The 22,041-nt window shown below is 38.5% G+C and overlaps 1 protein-coding gene across 1 annotated transcript in view; it reads left to right on the top strand.

Annotated features, from left to right (window-relative positions):
- Me1 (malic enzyme 1) overlaps positions 1-22,041 on the top strand; it is a 161,425-nt gene that overhangs the window by 97,673 nt on the left and 41,711 nt on the right. The window contains exon 7 of the mRNA XM_008827829.3: positions 14,274-14,383. Within this exon, the coding sequence (XP_008826051.1) occupies positions 14,274-14,383 (110 nt within the window). The remainder of the gene's footprint in view (positions 1-14,273; positions 14,384-22,041) is intronic.

Raw genomic sequence — 22,041 nt, 5'->3', positions numbered from 1 at the left:
AATGATTCCTCTGTGTTGACCCTCCTCTTTATAGACTGGACACTGGTTCAAGCTTATTTCAAAAATTTTTAGAGAGAAGAAGGATCTTGAAATATAGTAGATGATTTATTTAATCAGAAATCTGGAAGCTGATAACGTTCTGGAGTTTTAGCTAACATCTATGAAAAGTGGTGATTTAGATCACATAGTATATAAAAGCAGATATGGTCTGGTGAGAAATATGTCTTAAAAGTATATGTTTCTTAGAAAACAAAATAAAAAACTACTATGCAAATCAGTTGAAGCATGGTAGCATCTGTTTTTGAAGACAGGATAGGTGGTTGGTTGGTTGGTTGGTTTTTCCTCTTCCTACCATTTGCTGCACCACCATTTTTAATATACTATCTTGTTTTTTCTCTATTATTAAGATTAAAAACTGAGATAAATGATACATTTGTACAGATACATGATATACTCTGTGGACCAGACATCTAGATATTATTCCACATGGAGGTTTTGAAACAGTACAGAGGTAAATTTTCTTGCTATGGAGAAAGACTAGTTTTTTGAATGAGACAAAAAAGTTGATGGAGACTTTGTTGGCTCCTTTTTCATTTCTAAGAGAAAACACCTGACAAAGCCAATTTAAGGAAGATTTATTTTGTCTCACAGGTTGAGATTATAAGTTCATCATGGTGGGGAAGCCATGGTGGCAGGAGTATGAAGCAGCTGGTTATATTAGATCTGTAGTCAGAAAGCAGAGACGATAAATGCTGATACTCACCTTGCTTTCTCCTTTTTACTCAGTCTAGGACCCCAACCCATGGAGTTGTATCACTCATATTTAAGGCTGATCTTCCCACCTCAATGAACCCAGTCTAGAAACTCCCTTACAGACATGCCCAGAGATTTGTTTCCATGGTGGTTCTAATCTCATCAAGTTGATCACCATAATTAACTATCACCCAGGTTTTAAGATTTTTATTTGGGGCAGGAGGTGCTGAAGAGATGGCTCAGTGGTTAAGAGCACTAACTTTTCTTGCAGAGGACCCGGGTTTGATTCCCAGCACCCACATGGTAGCCAACAACTGTCCTAACTCTAGTGTAGGGGGATTTGGCACCATCTTCTGACCTCTGCAGGTACTGCATAACACAGGTGCACTTGATTCATGCAGGCAATACGTACACATAAAATGAAAATATTACATAAAATAGTTTTTAATAAAAGACTTATTTTTATAAGCAGCTATGTACTTCAGACATTTATTCCAGACTATTAGTTTGAAAACTGGATATTGGAATTAGAATCTCCTTATAATAAATCTGCTAGACTGATATTCTTAAAGGCTTGATGTTCCTCCAAAGTCTCATTTGCCTAGTCTTTGAGAACAGTTGTGCAAAAAGAATGAATTTTAGTTACTCCAACTGATGGTAATTGCTGTGAAACAAACAGCAAGTGTGGATTGAATAAGGAAAGCTTTTAGGCCATGTTACACATCTGGGAAGGAGAACTGAGCAGGGAGTTCCTCAGACTGTAATGCATATGTGACAAAATCTCAGCTAACACGATAGAGATCTCCTGATCTCCTGACCAAAAATGTGCTTGTTAGATGAGTTCCACATTGAGTAGAAATGACTAACCCAGTTTCCACTGCTGTGCTCCCCAGTTGCCTGGAGAGCTTCCTCAGGAACATATGACTGGGACTGGAATGCTGTAGTGAATCTTATAGGCATTATGATATGGCACATGGAGGCAGGAGGATCTGTTCAAGGTCATTCCGTGCTACAGTGAGTTTGAAATCAGCCTAGGACACATGATACCCTGTCTCAAAAACAAAACAAAACAAACACACATAAAAATGCACTGTAACTAGAGGTTAGTGTCTACACTTCAGTAAGTTCTCATGGCTGCTCAGCGCTTTCCTGCCACTTAGATGTCAGACACCATTTTATATCCACCAGACTGCCAAAAAAGTGAAGTGAGACAATGGTAGATGTTCAGGATGCTGAGGAGGGTTGTATACAGTGATTTCGGCAGCTTACACTCATAAAATGTGCTAGTGCTGTAGTGAAGTTATCAAATAAGCACAGTACTTTGTATCCAAGGAAACTCATCTATAAGTAGACATGTTCAGAAATTTTCATAGTAGCTTATTTATAAGAATGAAAAGTTTGAAGCAGCCTAAATGCACATGAACAGTAGACTCGATTAAAATAATTTTCCCTGCATTGTAATACATAACAGTTAAACTGGTGCTTCATATATTTACTTAGGGGTAACTGAGAACCATAGAATCAAGGAAAAACACTACAAAAGGATACACATTCCAACCTAACTAGTCTACACTCTTAATTATAGCATAAAAATCACTTCATAAGAATCAGATGTCCTGGCTGGAGAGATGGCTCAGCAGTTAAGTACTGGCTGCTCTTGCAGAGGATCTGGGTTTGGGTCCCAGTACCTACATGGCAGCTAACAACCATGGGGTAACTGCAGTTCCAGGGGATCTGTCACTATCTACTGGCCTCTGAGGGTATTGCGTGCATATGCTGTACCTGCGCATACAGACAAAACACTCATACACATAAAATAAAAATAATTAATTTTAGAAAATCAAATGTCATTCAATATCCATCATAAGTGTGTACGTTTCTATGTATATAAAGCTTAAAAGCAATGTTATGTTGTTTGGGATTTATTATGGCCTTTCTGAAGGATTGGGGATGGTCTCTTCATAATCTTCTGACCTTAGCTCACACACTTTTACCTTACTCCTTGTGATGAGCTCCTAGCACTGCAGCTGCTCCATTTGCTAGTCCAGATCACCAATGTCTGCCATCATGGCCCACTCACGTGGATTAGAGTTGTGGCCACTGCCAGTATACAGCACAGGGGTCTCTACTCCTATGGCTCCTGCTTGGGCCTTCGGTTTCCCTGCTTCCCTCCTTCCCTTCTCTAGGCTATCACCACTACTTCTATTTTTGCCCCTGCTAGGGTCCCATCAGAAAAGATGCTAAAACTCCTCTTGTCTAACTATATTACACTAAGTATAAAATGATCATATTTTTAAAAATATTTATTTTTGGTTTGGTATGAGTGTATTGCTTGCATGTATGTAAGTGCACCCAGGTCATGCAATGCCTGGGGTGGTCAGAGAAGGGTTTTGGATTCCCTGGAACTAGAGTTATGACTGGTTGCTACCTGCCATGTGGATGCTGAGACTTGATTCTGGGTTCTCTGCAAGAGCAGCCAGTGCTCTTAATTGCTGAGCCATCTCTCCGGCCCATAAATAATCAGATTTTTATTGTTCCTCACTGTCATTAAAGGTTTGTGACAGCCTTCATCAAAACCTGGATATTTGAATAGTGGCAGGTATTCTGGGGTTGTTAACTTTTTGTTGTTGTTTTTGAGTATATTTTCCCAGTTTTTTTATTAAGTCAGAATTAGCAAAAGAATTCTCATTAGAATAGGAGGACAAATTTTGACACAAAAGACTCAGCCTGTAAGAAACAGGGGAAAAACTCAAATCTAAGTAAAGATTGAATATCTCTAATTTAAAAATCTGAGGGTTATATTGAAACCTAAATATATAGACTCTTCCTTAAAGGATACTCTGCAATGACATACCTTTAAACCCCAACTCCCAAAGATTCTACCCATTTACCGTAATATGATCAGCTGGGGACCAAGCCTCCAATATATGGAGCTTTGGAGTGATAATTAAGATCCAAATGATAGCAGTGGCTTTGCCTGTTCTTTAATTTTTTTCATTTATTTGTTTTAATTTTATGATAAATGTTTTGCCTATATGTATGTAAGTTCACTATGTGTGTGCATTGCCTCCAGAAGACAGAAGAGGGCATCAGATGCCCTGGAACTGGAGTTAGGAATGACTGTTAGCTGCCATGTGGGTGCTGGGAATGGAACCCAGTTCCTCAGCAAGAGCAGCCAGTGCTTTTAACTCCTAAGCCGTCTTTCTAGCCCACCTGGCCTGTTCTTAACCTCTTCATCTGTAGACTGATGGTAGCACACCACTTCAGGTGACCCGTCATGGCTATGTCATGAGCTGTCTCTGCATCTGGCTGCTCTAGCTTTGAAACAACTCTGAATATACTCATCCTAATTTCTTATAACAGCAGCCTTTCCTTGCATAACTCTAAGGTTGCTCAAAAGCAGCATAGTCAAAGCTGAATCCTGAAATTTCATACCACACCTCCTTTTTTCTGAGTCTCCCTGTTTTTTTGTGTGATTTGTATGTTTATGTACATGTATGTTCCTATGTGTGCAGGTACACTTGTATGTAGATGCACATGGAGACTGGAGGTCACTCCTCAGGAACCACCTGCTTTATTTTCTGAGACAGGGTCTCTTGCTGGCCTAAGACTCATTGCTGATTAGGCTAGGCTGAGTGACCCAAAAGCCCAGGGATCAGACTGTGTCTGTTTTCCCAGCACTGGTATTACAAGAATATGCCACAATGCCTGACTTTCTTTTTTTAAATGTGAGATATGAGATCAACCTTAGGTTCTCATGCTTACACACCAAGCACTTGACCACCTGAGCTATCTGCCTGCCTCCCTCCCATCTTTTTGTATACCCTATTACCTATCACATTGCCAATCCTGGAAACTTGGAATTCTTCCTTTTTTTTCTTCCTCATCATCTACTTCTCACATAATATTGTCAGTTCTGTCTCTTGAATACATCTCAGATTTGTCCCCTTCTCTCTATGTGGTCTCATTTCCAGATTCAGGCCTGGAATTTCATAGCTACCTCTTGAGTGAGCCTCTTGCCAGTCTCCAATCCATTCTATACTCTGATTGCAAAACAGTACAGATGAAAATTGATCATGTCATATTCTTGTTTTGTTTCCTCCTTTTGGGATCAAGTATGAACCTCCTTACTACAGATTAAGATAGTACATAATCCTATCTTGTTTACTTCTCTGTCCTTAATTGTGCTTCTTTCCTTCCAAATCTTATGCTTCAGTCAGCTTTCATTTATTTTACTTTCTAGAATGTGCTATAGATTTAGTTAATTCCAGGCATGCTTTCTCTGCCTCAAAAATTTGTCTCCTTTCTCCTAACTTGGCAAAATCCTCATCCTCTTTCAGGCTTCAGCAGCCTTTCAGAAGCCCTCTTAATGCACTTGCCCTGCTCTGTGCCCTGGTGCCTGGCTTTTCTTCAGTTACAGCACTTACCATTATGTACATTAACATTCTCTACCACTACAAGATGTAAGAGAGAAGTGAGCCTGTGGTAGTTTCTCTGTGCATTTGTCAAGTAAATAATGGAAGAAAGAAAAGTCAGGGTTTCTATTTGATAATGACAGAAAATAGATGAGATTTTATTATGAACAGGGCCTTCTTTAACATGATTAAATAAATATTCTAATGTATAAAGTGACTGTGGTGGAGAAGGAAAATATCCTATTACTGAATCTTTAAAAGGAGATGAACCAGGTTTGGGAAGAGTACAAGGAGAACAGAATGGATAATTACAAATTAATCTTTGTAATGTCCATAGTCACAAAGAGAAATTGAAGAAATATCAATACAATATAATTGAAGGAAAGGTCAGAGAGGTTACAAGGATGTCTAATGGTTACAAAACAACACAGATAAAGTAGTAGAGACTATAGGCATTTTCAGTGAATTAACTAAGAAATGAACACAGCTCTGTTCTTACATACCAGTGATTATTGGATTTGAGGGGTTCATGGCTAGATAGGACTTGGGAGTCAACTTTAGATTACCTATGCTAGCATTCAAGACCATTCATAATCTGAAGTTTAAAATCAATTTATTACATTTTATTTATTTAGTGACAAGGGGGTGGTGGGTCATGTGTGCCACTGCTTGCCTGTGGAGATTAGAGGACAAATTGCAGAAATCAGTTCTGTCATGCAGGTACCAGGGATCAAACTCAGGTCATCAGGCTTGGTGGCAAATACTACCTATGGAGCCATGTTGGCTGCATTATAATCTGAAGTTTGGTGACCATTATTCATCTTCTAAAGTTTTTCAAAGTGATATTATTAATATCTCACTGTATAAACTTTGGGGCCTCTCTGATTTATTATTCATATACTCTTCTTATTTGAATCCTACCAAGGGCCAACTGAAGCCTCAGTTAACCAATGTGGTCTTCCTTAAAGCCTCTTCTGGTATGCCACTGATTTTAATTTGAATTTTGTTGTTGTTGTTGTGCTTGGGATTGAACCCTGGACCCTGTGCATGATAAGAAAGCACTCTACTACTGAGCTATACCCTAGCCCCACTGATTGTTTTTTTTTCACTCATTTTTTTTATTTGTTGATTTTTTGTGTGTGTATTTCGTACAGAACATCCCAAACAATCTTATTCATCTATATACCCTTATCCCAAATGGTGCCCTCCCATAGCCCCCCCCCCGGAGCCCATGTACTCTGTAATCCCTGATTGTTTTTTATACATTTTTATATAAACTTCTTTTAAGATTTTTTGCTTATATCCTTTTTCTTTCCAATGAGTCTACTCCCCGTTGAGCATTTTAAGGGCAAAGTCCATGTTTCCTGTTTGCTGTTCAAGTTTGAGTGCCCTCAAACCTCAGTATATTATAAAATGAATAATTTGGATTAAATTCTCAGAAGAATTCATCAGTTATAAAGTGCTGTGAGTCTTGAACACTGTTTAGTGCCATGTATGTAACAAATCCTAAAATATTATTTTGTACCATCTCCCAAGAAAAATCAAAGCATGCTTGGGCAAGTTGGTTACAGTGAACTCTTAATATTTTAAGATCAAAGAAATATTAACATTTTCATCAATAACAAACATATTTAGAATGTTGAATGCACACAAATGCTATCATTGATGATAAAATTTTTAATTACCTTGTTTTGTCAATGCAATCTTTTTCATTGTTAATATAGTGTTAATTGCACTCACTTGATCCCTATTTAGTGGTTTGTGGAAACCAGTAGATGTTGAAGTTAAAGCAGTGGCCTTGTAGGGCCTAGTGGCACAGGCCTGTACAAATCCCAGTTATTTGGGAGGCTGAGGGAGGAGGATTCCATGTTCAGTGCCTGCCTGAGAAACTTAACAAGACTGTCTGGAAAATGCAAGATGCAGGGGCTGGCTTGCTGCCAAGCCTAACAACTTGACCTCAATCTCTGAGACTCCAAAAGTTGTTCTTTGATACACACATGCACACACACACACAAATGTAGTAAAAAAATTAAAACATAAAATGCAAAATGTAAAAGGTGTAGTGGGCAGGTAGCTTAGTGTCAGAGTGCTTTCCTAGCATGTGCAACTTCCCATGGCTTGTGGTCAACCCAGACCTCACCACTCTGAGCAGTATGAGCTCACTCAGTCAGTGCTCAGACCTTAGTCATTAGGAACTCCAATTTCTTCATCTGTAAAATGGATAATGACAGTGCCTTCCTTGCTGAATTGCTTAGAGAGTTAAATAAAATAATCCCTCTAAATGTGGCCCATGGTGTGTGGCACTTAGCAAATTCTAGATACAGCTATTAGTCACTGCAATAAGGTTATTGTCAGATTTAACACGGCCACAGGGAACTAAATTACTGGAACTTTTATATGTCAATTTTATGGTATTTTTGTTACCTTTAAAAACTATTTATAACCACTATTTTATTTCAGTTTTTTTGTTTGGTCTTTTTGAGACAGGGTCTTCCTGTAGCCCCAGCTGTCCTGGAATTCACTATGTAGACCAGGCTGGCCTTGAACTCACAGGGATCCACCTGCCTCTGCCTCCCTATGTCAAATTTTGATTACAAAATAGTAGGTTCTTTTCATAGTTATGTAAAGGTGAATGGACTAACTTTTGAGAGTTCTATTACTTCTAATTTCATAGTGACAAGAGTGTGTTAAGCTGGAACAAAGTATCCCTTAGACGTTTTTCTTTTTATTACATGGTGCAAGATGTAGCACAAGATGAATTCAGACTGCTTCTTTCTAAAACTCTAAGAGTGCAGTTAGAGCTAACTACCAGATAGCTCATGAAATTAAAGTCATGAAATTAAAATTGAAATGTAGCATTCTTCAGGGAATAATTCTAAAATAGGCATGAAAATGATAAGGTATCCTGTGCACCATCTTACTACCTATGCCTATCCCAGATTGCACTGAGGAAATGTTATAAATTTATAGCTTGACCACACTGTGTCCTAAACACTGAAGGCAAACCATACTGTAGAGATTTCATTTTAACCATAGAGAAATTGTAACAAACCCCAAACCACCAAACCAAATAAGTAGTAGATCCTGGAATAGAATTGAGAAGACTCTGATTCCCCCTCACAAACACACCACAAGGTTCTCCTTCTGTACATAATGACAGATCATTTGCTGCTGTTAGTCCACTAGAATATGACACATCAGGAGCAAGACAAATGAGGGTTTGCTTCAGAGACAGACACTTGCTGCTTTGTGAAGACTGCTTAGAAACCAAAGAATTGGAAAACAGCCATCATAAGCATCAGACTATTGTTGTATATTTGTTTTGGGGGCACTTAGTTGCTACCACAAAGTTTATAAAGTTCTCTGCTAACATTATTTTCAAAAGTGACAATTTATAATTGTGGAAATTTTTCTTATCAATTCTTAACATTTTTATAATTTCAAGTAAAACTGGCTAGAGGTTTCCTTATAATATGAAAAAAATGATTTCATATATATGAGTGCAAATTATTCTATTCATGAAATTCCCCACTCTCCTAATTTGCTTTCAGAGTTTTCTTTCTGCTTTTAGTAGATTCTATAGCACCAAAATGGTTGCTATTTTGTCCTGCTCTTTGAAGATGGAATTTGTCAACTTCACTCTTCAGGCTAGAAGTACTTTTTAATATGCATTTTAATTGAATTTTTGTGTATTTCATACATAAAATCATCTTTATATCCCGTTCCCTCTTCCCCTTTGGCACCCTCCCACAGCCCCCACTGGAGTTCATACATTCTATCATTTATTAAGGCCTATTATGTAAAGTTAGTGTCCTGAGATGTCCCTCAGAGCAAGTTTGGCCACTGGGGTTTAGTCAGCTTATCTAGAGTCTCTCCCGTCAAGAAGATTAACTCTTCCTTACTCAGCAGTATTCAGCTGCCAATAATTCTTTGACTGTGGTTGGGGCTTGCTGTTCATTTCCACCGTTCTGCGCTGGGTTTTTGTTTGCCTAAGTTTACATGGGTCTTGTGCATGCTGACACTATTGCTGTAAGTTTATATGAGAAGGGTCCCAGGCGACTATTTCTTTACGGTCATGTACCTCCTCCATGGCTCTTACAATCTTTCTGTCCCCTCTTCAGGAGTGGTCCCTGAGCCCTGGGTGGGTGCACCTCAATATAGGAGTCCTGTCCAAGGACCCACACTCTGCCGACTCTTACTCTCTGTGTTTTGGCCATTTGTGGCCTTTTGTGTTCCTGACCCTCTGCTGCATGAGGGAGCTTCATTGATGAGAATCGAAAGATGTATTAGTGTTCTCTTCATTCCTTGTTCTATGTTTCATGAGTCTTAGGTGTAGAGGTTGCATCCTGGATGTGCCACTTAGGCTTGGGCAATTCACAGAAAATCCCTGTGTGTGATCAGTGAAACTCTGTAATAATCTCTCTCTGTTGGAAACGAAGCTACTTTGGTGGGTGGTGACTGGGATAGTTGTCTGTAAATTTAAGGATCCATATTTTGCACATACTAAGAAATTACATTTGTCTAGGATATGAGAGCCTTGGGGTTTTCTCTAAGATCTGTGACCTCTACAGCTATGTGCATTTGGCTAGGTTTACAGTACCAGACATGAGTTTTCTCCCGTTGAGTGGGCATTAAGTCCAATAGGCAGCTGTTGATTACCCCCAAAATAAAAGTACCACTACTGCACCAATGTCATTTGCTGTGCTGGTCATTGATGTGGTTTTTAGGCCTTCAAGTTAGGGTTGGACCATCGATTGATGTTCTCCCTTACCAGCTTGCATAGTGCTCCCAAAGCTATGAGAGCTAGCCTTCAGGAGAGGCGGCTTCCAGTTCAGTTCCAGCTCCACTGCTACAAATCCTGTGTCCAAAATATGTACCCTGGAACTCGCTATGTAGTCCAGGATAGTTTTGAACTCACAGAGATCCACCTGCCTCTGCCTCCATAGTGCTAGGATTAAAGGTGTGTGCCACCATGCCCGGCCTTCTTAGTACTATTTCATCTACTATTTTATTACCATTTTGTTAAGTGGTAAAAAGTGCCTTGCTTAGAAAGATTATCTTATTTTCTTATGAAACATATCCTTTAAAGTTCCTTTAGTAACTCTAAAGTTGTCTTTGTTTAGCCTTGTTCTTGTAGTTTTTCTTACTATATAGGACAACATTTATTTCCACTTAGGTATTTGAGGACATTATTTCACTTTCTACAGTTTCTTTTGTTACCAGTAAGTATTTTTAAAACTACTGTTGTGGAGTACTTATGTGATAGTCATTGCACACCAAACACATAATTGCCATTTCTAATAACCCATGTAATAAACTTAGTCTACCGTTATTGTTCTCACCTTTCCTGATGGGAAAACACAGGCTCAGAAACATGGAAGATACACAGTATGTGAGCACAGCAGGATTTCAACCCAGAGCTCTGACTCCAGAGCTGATGCCCCTGAACTACTATTACAGTCAAGCAAACTTTAAAAGAGCAAAGGGTGACCAGCCACAGTCAATATTAAATTCATTAGAGGACTGTAGTAATAAGGTTAGGACACATTTTTTTCTGGATACACAGATTGGCAGACTAATCGTTACTACTTGTTTGTCATTGTTAAACCGTATTACCATGATAAACCTCTGTGCCTGTGTCCAAATCTGTAAGATGAGGATAATGATGATACTGCATGGTGTGGTTGTGAAGAATAAGTGAATGTGTGTCTTACACCTTATAAAATGACAAAATTAGCAGTATAGTGAAATAGTAAAACAGAAACAGACTGCTGTATTGCAGAGTACAGTGTATGATGCAGGTGGTGAAGGAAAAGATGGACTGGGTAAAGTCCATCTAGCTGGGTAAATCATATAGAAAATGGAGATTTTCATCATTAAAAATGTATGACCTTAACAGTAGATTCTGAAGTTAACCATTTCCTAAATCCACGATGTTTAGAATCTTTGGATTGCAAATGAAATATATGTGGCAAAGACTGTTAAACACATTCTACCAAAGATGGAATCTGTAAGTAAAAAGATAAATCAATCTGACTATATAATTTAAAATTTGTTTGGAAAAATCAAATAGGAACATTATTCTAGTTTCATTTCTGTTGCCCTGACAAAACACTGACCAAAAGCAACTTAAGGGACTAATGGCTTTAGGTTATACTTGTAGGTCACAGTCCATTATTGAGGGAAGGTCAAGGCAGGATTCAAGGCTGAAGCTTGCAGACAGGCCTGCTTGCTATTCCACACAGCATTACCTCTGACCGAGAAACTCATTTCAGAGCCAAGGAGGCTCAACAAGAGCCATGGAGGATGCTGGTTGCGGGTCTGCAGACTAGCTTGTGCTCAGCTAGCTTTCTTTCATAGTTTAAAACCACCTGCCTAAGGATGCTGCTGCCTACAGTGGGGTAGGCTCTCCTACGTCAGTTACCAAACAAGACAGTCTCCCATAGATGTGCCCACAGGCCAGTCTGATTGAGGCAGTTCTTCAGTTGAGACTCTCCTTTCAAATGATACTATAGGCTGTGTCAGGTTGACAGTTAAAGCTAATCAGGACAAACATCATCTGAAAGATTAATGACAAATTATAGTGGATTAAGAAAGCCATTTGAAGTGCATATAATAGAAGGATCTATTCTTAAAATATAAACATTTCTTTTTAAATTAATAATTGAAAGTACTACAACAATAAAAAATGAACCAAAGAACATGTAATCTCCAAGAAAGAACTACAAATGACAGGTCTGGATTAAGGGCACTGTCTGCTCTTACAGAACCCTGGTTCGGTTCCTAGCATCCACATAGCTACTAACAACTGTCCTTAACTTCAGTTCTAGGGGATCCAACTCCCTCTTCTGACCTCTGCAGTCATTGCACAACGTGGGTGCATTTATGTACATGCAGGCAATATACTCACACACATAAAATTAAAATAATAAGTAAAATTTTAAAGAAGAATTACAAATGACTGAGACATAGAAAAATATAGTGTTGCAGAAAACAATGCTAAGTTTCGCTAGTAATTGAAAACAAGAAAGAGACTTGAGTCTACTAGCACAGCAGCCACTGAAGAGCAGTAGCCACAACTCTTTGCTGATCTTTGACCAAGATCTCAACAGGGCCACAGGTGACCAAGTCCCTGGGCAGGTAAGGTACAGCTACTGTGGTGGACACCTTACCATGCACCCCAAGTTTGTGTGGGATGTTATTTGAGAGGTGTATGGCATGCTACGAAGCTCCTCAGGAACTCCAAAGACAGATAGGCCCTTGAGTTCATCAGAACAAGGGTGAGGACATACATCCTCCCAGGAAAAATTATGAGGAGCCCAGCAGTATCCTTGCTTCCTTGAGGAAAGTCACTGTCTAGAAGGACTAGTCCCTTCCCCTCTCTGTGCATAACCTATACAGAGGAAGGAAGGGAGGGAAGGAGGAAAGAAGGAAAGATTGATTCAATCAAACCCATGAATTTTATGGAGTTTTTAAAAGGTAAATTGTCAAGGACAATTACACGATATTAGTATGTAAGTAAACATAATGGATGAAATGTCGGAATGGACCCACAAAGATTTTTGTTAGCTGAGGGCAGGGCAGAGCACAAGAGCTCTGACAGGCTTAATCTGCATTGCGATATTGGAGGGAGGGTTGAAACTGTTGTCATTGTTGAGAAGAAGTAAGAAATGAGGACAGAGTTTAGTACTCTGTATTGAGATCTTTGTCATTGTGAGGAAGAAAGAAGAACCTTTAGCTCTTTTGTTATCAAGTGAGGTGGTTTTAAAATTGTAGTCCTGGAAATTCTTAGAGACAGGAATGGACTACTAGAAGAGAAATTGAAGTTATTATTATAGAGACATAAATTTGATGTAGTATGGACCACAGATAATAGAAGTAAAGAAGTAAGACTATTTCTCTCTAATGTAGACCTCAGTGAGGTAGTGACTGGTAAAGGATTGAGTGCTTAATAGACAGGGAGAAAAATAGGTTTGTAAAAGCTACCTCATCTGAATGTTTGTGTCCCTCCAAAATTCATATGCTGAAACTAAAGCCCCCATGTGAAATTAGGAAGAGGAGTCTTTTAGAGCCACCATAAATGGGATTAGTGCCCATGTGAAAGAAGCTAAATGGAGGGAATGTGCTTGTTGCCTCTGCCATGCAGCGCACAGTAAAGAGATGCTATCGATTAGGGGATGGTCCTTCCCAGACAGTGTCTACTGGCACTTTGATCTTGGACTTCGAGCCTCCAGAACTGTGAGCTGTAAATGTTAATTTATTTGTGATGACCTGGTCCAAGGAACTGTGCTCTAGCAGCTCAGTTGTGCTAAGACCAAGGCTTTTGGGATCCTGTTGATATCCACCCAAACATGAAAAAGAATACCCAGAACTTCTGCAGTCCTGGCTAAGCCTTTAGAGCTGAGTTTTTCTGCTATCTTGGTAAAGTGAGGTAGATATTCAAAGTCAGGGAGTAAAAAGATTATAGAGTCAAGAGAGGTAGTCAGTGCACTGCTGAAGTGACTGCCTTAATTGATGAGCTAGAACAACTGAGTTAGGAAGAATGGAAGGATCCGAACAAGGACCTTAACGTTATCATTCCCTGCTCTATTATGTGTACTCTGCACTATAATTAAGGGTTCTGACATTTTTACATCAGGTTTTTCTTTTATGTCCATCTTTCATCTATTTTGCTTCTGCTTGTAAAACCCTACATCTCAACTTCAGAAATAATAATCAATTTTCACTTAGTTCATTCATTAATTGGCTTGTGCCCCTAGCTAAAAGTGCTGGTTTTTGAACAACCATAATTCCTTGTTTATACATACCTTTTTATAACTTTTCATTTAATTCAAAGGAGTTTTGTTTCTACTGACTTTCAAATTCCTCGAGGATACAGTTCATGTATTTTTACCAAGTTTTGCTCTTCATATTATTTCACGGTGCCAACACTTTCGATGGTAAGCATATGGTAAATATTTGCTGATACTTGGTTACACATTTAGGCTAAGCATCTAACTAGAACCTTTAAAAGAAATTGGTTTGCCTTTTCTATGGGCTATTTTTGAAAATTTATTTTAAAATTTTATTCCATTAATTTCTAAAATTCATGTTTTTGCCCCATAGATATGGCATGACTTGCCTTATTCAGTTTGAAGATTTTGCCAATCTGAATGCATTTCGTCTTCTGAACAAGTATCGAAACAAATATTGCACATTTAATGATGATATCCAAGGTAATCAAATTTCAACTGAATATGGATCAAGAATAACATCTAATATTCTCTAGTCAGAAAAGAGAGAAAAGCGTTTAACTGAATGAATGAAGGCAAGCTGGGGCATGGGGATGAAGATGTGTAGAAATGTCATGTTACAAAGTGATGTATCACAGGAGCCAGGCATGCTGCTCTAGGTGTTTGAAGACCACCCCCAGCCACACCAGAGGAGGAACTTCGAATTACCGCCAGGGGAGGAGCAAGATTAAAATCTGGATTTTGCACCCTAGGTGACTATAGAAGAAATACTAGGGGTCCTCTGAAATACTTTGAGGTTGTAGGTGATTAAAAAGTCATCATGGGGCTGGGCATTGTGGCATATGCCTTTAAAACCAGCACTCAGGAGGCAGAGACTGGGATCTCTGTTGGTTCGAGGCCAGCCTGGTCTACACAGTGCGTTCCAGGTCAGCTGGGACTATAGGGAAACCCTGTCTCAAAAAGACAAAAAAAAAGTTATGGTAATCCAAAAAGTTCAGTTTAAGGGTAAAGCATTATTGGGGGGGGGAGAAGAGCTGAGCTAGAGAGACACACTTGGAGGCCTCACAGGTTATATTCAATACGCTTGAGCAAATCAGCATTTCTACATTTCCACAACTTTGCAAAGTCAGTAATTTTTGAAAATAATTTTATATCATTAAAATACTGCAAGATCTAGAAAGCTGTTATGACTTGTGAGAAAATTGGTGCTTTACATATCATCTGCAGTGAACAAATTTCTCCTATGAGATTCAGTTGTGTTAGTAATAAAACAACAAATTAAAGCTGAGATAAATGGCACCATTTTCATTATTTGAAATTGTAGAATTCTGTATGTATACATACATAAAAAGTTTATATGCAAAAATCAAAGTAAATGAAAATAACATCTAAAATTCACAAGTTTTTATTCAAATTCAATAAATATTAAGTACATGTTAGATGATTTTATACATAATTTCTTATTTGCTTTTCTATTTGACAAAGTACCTTAGAATATACTGTATTATACGTGAACTAGAGAATGAGCTTCCAGAAATCTGATAAAATCTGAAGTAATTATGGCTAAATTAAGGAAATGTGTGAGAATAGATGAGTCATTAAGAATAATAATGTTATATACTTCCCAGACACAATTTCTAAGCCTCACTCAAATAACTGCTGTCTTTCATATTTTTTATGCATTTGTTTTTATGTGTATGAGTATTATGCCTGCCTGCATGTAAGTGCACTCATGTCATGCAATGCCTGCAGAGGACAGAAGAGGGCACTAGATAGCCTGGAACAGAAGTTACAGATGGCTGTTAGTCACCATATGGGTGCTGGGATTCAAACCTGTGTATTCTGCAAGAGCCAGTGTTTTTAACCACTGAGGCATCTCTCCATGTCTTCCTCAAACACTTCCTGACCTTATTTTTTTGAGACAGGGTCTCACTCTCAGGTGGGCTTTGAACTCACAGTGATCCTCCTGCCTTGGTTCCCAGAGTGCTGGGCTTACATGAACTATCACAGTGTCTATGAACATCTGCCATGTTCTAACTCGTACTTCAGTGCATGTTCTTGACTGTAGGGTCTTTATCTAAGCCTCCTGTGTTTTTCTATTTCTTATTTTCAATCCCTCATTGTCCTCCCCTCTCCTCTTCAACACCCAAGCCTTACTGTGTGTGTCTTAGGGTTACATTTCATTATGGTTAGGTAAAAGGATAAACACAAGTAGAGGTCCTAAAGAAGATCTTACTGAGTTCTAGTAACTTGAAGTAAGATTGTAGATCACTTCCACCTCATTAATACTGTGAATGGTTTTCAGTGTTTATCTTACTTGACTTCTTGGTAGTACTTAGCCCTGTTGATCCAGGCTTTCTTGAAATACTCTTTTCTGCTGTCACTGAATTCTGCTGATTTATTCCTACTTCTTTGGCTGTCCAACCCCCACCCCACCCCCCACTTCTGTAAGTTCATCCTTTCCCCTCTAGCTATCAGGCCCTTTTCTCTTTACTCTGGCCTATCTTCTTAGCTATATATTCCAAATCACACCTTAGTCAGCCTTATTTCTGAAGATAAAACTTTTGTGAATTCCAGGCTATATATATCCATATGTTTATTAACATCTCCTCTTGAATATCTCAAAGTTATCTCATTCTGAAACTATCCCAAATCAAGCTCATTTCCACTCCACACCCGACCTCATCCTAATTTCTCCTTTGTGAATTAGTTCTCTTTTCTTGAACCACTAAGTGCTGCCTATAATTAAATTCTTCAGATATCATGTCATAAAAATCTGTCATCCATTAATTTACCTGTCACTGATATTTTCTGAGAAGCCTATCCCTAATTCACTCTTGCTTCCTCATCTTGTAGGTTTCCTAGATAGCAGCTTTACAGATACAGATTTATTGGAAGTGAGTATTTGGAAGATTTCAAAAAAAAGAATAAGCCAGAATTTCCAGGGGTTAAGAACTGTAAATGTCAGCTATAGAAAAAAGCCTGGTTTTAAAGTGTTGTAACGCTGACTGGAGGATTAAGTGCTTTTAATGTAGACGTGTACTGTGCTTGGCCATGCAACTAACGTCTGTAAGTCACTCAGCATTTGGAGGTAGTTCTATAGCAGCCTCCATTTAGTACACTGCTGAATAAGCCTACTCCTTCTAAGTGCTGACGATGCAGTCCAGTGGTGAGCACTCACCTAGCATGCACAGGGTTCATTCCCAGTACTTCAGAAACAACAGAACAGCAAGTCAATTCCTTCCTTCTCTAGAATATTTTAGAAATTTGCTTTTGTGGGTCTAACAGAACTATGCATAAGTAAGTTAAGACCAGTATTACATGATTTAGAACCATTATTCAGAATTAATGGAAATCAGAGTTCAGTTTTAAAAGGCTAAATCTAAATCATCAAACAAAACAGTTAAAAATTAGGGTGAGAATTTCTGTTAAGTAAGGCCAGTAATTTAAAGGTTAGGGTGTGGGACACATTATAATTAAAGTCTAGAGCACCAGAAATCAAGGCAGAAGTCAAGTCAGGGTCCAGAGCAGGGGTTGGAGGAGCACTGAAGACCCATAGCAGACTATTGTTCAGTCGATCCCCAAGAAGGAGGCAGTAAAATCACTGAATTCTCACCCTAGCTCATCTGTGCACATAATGCTCGCTTTTTTCCTCATAGGAAATTCAAGACAATACCACCTTAAAAAAGAAAAACACAGGTTTGAGAAAAATGTGCTTTAATTCTTCACTAAAGAAAACGTTTCACAAGTCATTGGGATTTTGACTAGAAATAGCCAAACCATCTTGAACATCTCTTCATATCAAAATTGTGCCCTTATGACACACTTTTTTTGTATATTCCTTTTTTTACTTTAAAATATTTTTTTAATTTTATGTATGAGTGTTTCTGCTTATGTGTATACAAGAGCGTCTGTGTCATGCAATGCCTACAGAGACCAGAAGAGAGTGCCAGATCCCCTGGAATTGGAGTTACAGATGGATGTCAGCCACCATGTAGGTGCTGGGAACCAAACCCGGGTCCTCTGGACAAACAGTCAGTGCTCTTTACCACTGAGCCACTTCTTTAGCTTCTCTTTTTTGCCTTCTTAACCGTAAGTTTTCGTCATTATTCCCACATATGTAATATGTTCCCCACAATGGGCACAGAAATTATATTCCATTGCTAATGAAAACAATTATGTAACCATCTCAGCCATACTATGTAAATAAACATTTTTGCATTGGATCCTTGGAGGAAATTTTTCATCTTCTTTTTAAACAGATGTGCTATTTAAAGATATTATTTTATGAAAAGCATTTGATTTTAAAGTAGTTAACTATCCTAGTGATTTAAAACAATCTTACATTACATGGCTTTGATTTAAAATTTATGTTATACTTTTAGGCCATTTCCTTTTTTCATTTTTTTAATTGAAATTTTGAGAACTTTATACAATATCTTTTGACCATATTTAGACCCCCACCATCTTCACCCCCATTTAATACTCCTCACATAATTTCATGTGCTCTGTTATATATATTAAGGTACATTGAGTCAAATTTGTGTCTCTAAATGCCCTTCAGTGTGGGTCCATCCACTGGAGCTACAACTTGTCATGTGCGATCAGGTCTAGGACTTTCAACTTTTGATGTCATGCCAGGGCTCAGAATATTTTAAAGTTTGGGAGCTAGAGAGATGGCTCAGCAGTTAAGAGCGTGGCCAGGAGAGGTAGAAACAGGTGGATCTCTCTGAGTTTGAGCCTGGTCTACATAAATTTCAGTCCAGCCGGGGATAGATAGTGAGACCCTGTCTAAAAAAACAATGGTCACTGGTTCGAATCCCCGGCAACTGGTGCTCAGTGTGGTGCTCGAAGGAAGGTGAAAGAAAGAAAGAAAGAAAGAAAGAAAGAAAGAAAGAAGAAAGAAAGAAAAGAAGAATAATGAAAGAGTGAAGAGTGTGTACTGCTCTTGCAGAGGACTAGAGTTTATTCCCAGCACTCATACTGGTTGGTACACAACCAACCCTAGCCCCAGGGATCTGATGTCCTCCTCTAGCCTCCGTAGGCATTGTACTCACATACACAACCATGCCACACACCCATAATTAAAAATAAAATTTTTTTTAAAACTTCCGAGCTTGGAAGATTTTGAAATTTTAGATTAGATAACCTATAGAGTTGTGTAGTGTTTTATTAACAGTGTCAACTCCTGTTTAACACCAGTTGTCCAATGATAGGCACTCCTGTCTTATTTAAGAAAATTTAAATATTTAATTTCAAAATTAAAGCAATTATGTACTATAAAAACACATTTTAATGAAACTTTAATTTTCCACATTTACTCACTTCCCTACAATGAATTTATATCAAGGCAGTTGAAAGCTAGAAGAATCACGTTCACTTTAAATTTTTTGTCGTGCTAAACTATCAATTTTACCAACTAATTATATAAAACGATGATTAGATGTTTCCTTATGTCATCAGGAAATACAGAATATATGAATAAGGATTTGTTCTCCAGTGTAGATAAATGAGATTTACTTTGCCCTATATGGGGTGAGATGTCTGAACTTAAAGCATTTTGGATTTTATTTTATTTTTAAAAAATATTTTATTTATTATTTTCATTTTATGTGTATGAGTGTTATGCCTGCATGTAAGTAAGTGCACCTGTGTCATGCAATGCCCACGGAGGACAGAAGAGGCTGTCGAATCTACTGGAACTGGAGTTACGGACAGTTGTAGCTGCCATGTGGGCGCTGGGATTTGAACCTGGGTCTTCTGCAAGAACAGTGTTCTTAACCACTGAGCCATCTCTCCAGCCCCGCATTTTGAATTTTAATAGAATGCACTAGCATTACCATATGAAAATATCACATTATTATAGACTATAGTGCAATATCTCGTGTCTATCCGTAAGTGCCTAGTTGCATGTAAAAGAAAAATAATCACAAAAAGTAGTGATTGCTGATATTTCTACTTTAACGCCATCTAGTTACATGTTGAGGTAGTAGAATTCAAGATGTCTTCAAGTTATATTATCTCAGACTTGGAAGTAAGATTATAGTTCCTCACAGCTGAAGTTTGCACTGGTTTTCTTCAAAAGAACCTGAGATAGAGATAGCTTGAGATACTGCTCATGAATAATTACTTACTCAGTACCAGGGTATTTACTCCTCTCCAATTTCATCTGTTTAAGAATTCTCATGAATATATCTTGGTGTATGAGACTAACATTATGATATCTTTCCCACATAAACCAGCCATATATTTGCATAGAATTTCATTTTTTAAATTGTTCTGAGGATTTAACGCAGGCCTTGTGTGCACTAGACAAGCATTCTTCCACTGAGGCACATCCCCATCCCTTTATTTTAAATGTGCAAAATAGTGGGCTTGCATTATATATGATCTATCATAGTTTATAAACATTGCAGTAGTTATTCAGATTTTCAAGTTTTATTTTTGCCGTCCATTATGCTCCTCAATAAACCATACATAAGAAACATTTGGCCCTTCAACAATTATTTACTGTGTTCTTTTTTTCCGATATAACTCATTTGTTTTGATTTGTTGATTTTTGTGTGTTTATATTATATAGAACATCCCAAACAATCTTATTCACCTATATACCCACTTCCCAAATGGCACCCCCCCACAGGAGTCCATATACTCTATCATCCCAGTTACTGTCCACTGTGTTGTTGCACCCCCAGCTGTTCCCCAGTGCTTATCCATCCACTGACTCTAGTCAGCCTATCTAGAGATCTTTGTTTTAGGAAGATCAGCTGTCCCTCATCTAGGTTCAATCAGTTGTCATTATTCCTTTAGATAAAATTGGGGTCAGCTATTCATTTTCCCAGTTCTATGCTGGGTTACTGTCTGGGAATCTCTTGGGCCACCCTGGTCAACAACTCAAAGGAAGGTATCTCCTGTCTGGCATATCTGGCATTGTTTCTTGTTACGTAGCCTTTAGCTATACATATGGACTCTTTAAAAATTATATTGACCCCTTTAATCTTTGGTTATACTTTCCTTTTGGGTATTTAAGACCCTACAGGTGGCCCAATAAACCAATGTATTTTTACTCTTAAGGCCATTTGAGGATCTGTTCCTCAGGGATCACATGGGCTTGGGAGGAGCCCCTGGCGCCTTTTTTTTACCAGTTCTGTCTATGTGAAGATAAGTCAAAGGTCCTACTTGACCATGGCTAGCTTTGCTTGGAAGCATGGAAGAAATGTTTCCTCTGTGTTGACCCTCCTCTTTGTAGACTGGACACTGGTTCAGGTCCATCTGTTGGGGTCTCCACGGCCTGCTTGATCAAGAGCACAGGTGACTCACCACAGTTACAGGATATTTTGAGAGATGCCCATAGTCCCCTGGAACTTAGTTGACCTAGGAGTGCAAGGAGCAAAAACTGCCCTTTATGTCCCTCCGACCAAATTATTATAGGCCTCAAAGTGTGGCTGTTAAACATCCAAGAAGATCAGTTCCACCAGTCTGGTACTTTTAATTACCATGTGCCATGTGGATAAAGCTTGGGCAAAGACCAAACATTCTCAGATAAACCTTGCCTAGACATATATTGTATTCCTTGATCCAGTTGTATGTATAATTTGTCAATAGGTTGTTGGACTAATATGGTTACCTCTGGTTTTTTAAAACTAGCTAGGCATTATCTCTTGCATTGTCTAACCCTTCCACCATGGTTTCCCCATTTAAGGTGCCCCCATTTTCCCCATTTCTCCCTTAATAATACCCTTCTCCTATGGTCCTATCTCTCTTGAGCTCCTTCTTTCCCTTTATCCCCCAGGTTCCTTATATAACCTTCCCCCCTCCCCTTAAAGTAACCCCATTTTTATCCATTTCTCCCTTATTAACGCCTGTTTCCTACTGTTCTTCTCTTTCAGATTCTTTCTTTTCCTTTACCTCCCAGGTTCCTTTTCATTATCCTGGTTCCTATAGTTATATCTGGATACATACTCACTTATCAGGATTTGGTGCTAGGATCCACATATGAGGGAGAACATACATCTTTTTTTTTTTGTTTGTGTGTGGTTCACTTAGTATAACAATTTCTAGCTCCATCCATTTACCTGCAAATTTCATGATTTCATCTTTCTTTACTGCTGAATAGAGCTCCATTGTGTAAATATACCAGA

This window comes from Nannospalax galili, unplaced genomic scaffold (genome assembly GCF_000622305.1).
Source record: "Nannospalax galili isolate Female #2095 unplaced genomic scaffold, S.galili_v1.0 scaffold2893, whole genome shotgun sequence".
NCBI lineage: Eukaryota > Metazoa > Chordata > Mammalia > Rodentia > Spalacidae > Nannospalax > Nannospalax galili.
This window is presented reverse-complemented; position numbering and strand designations above follow the sequence as displayed.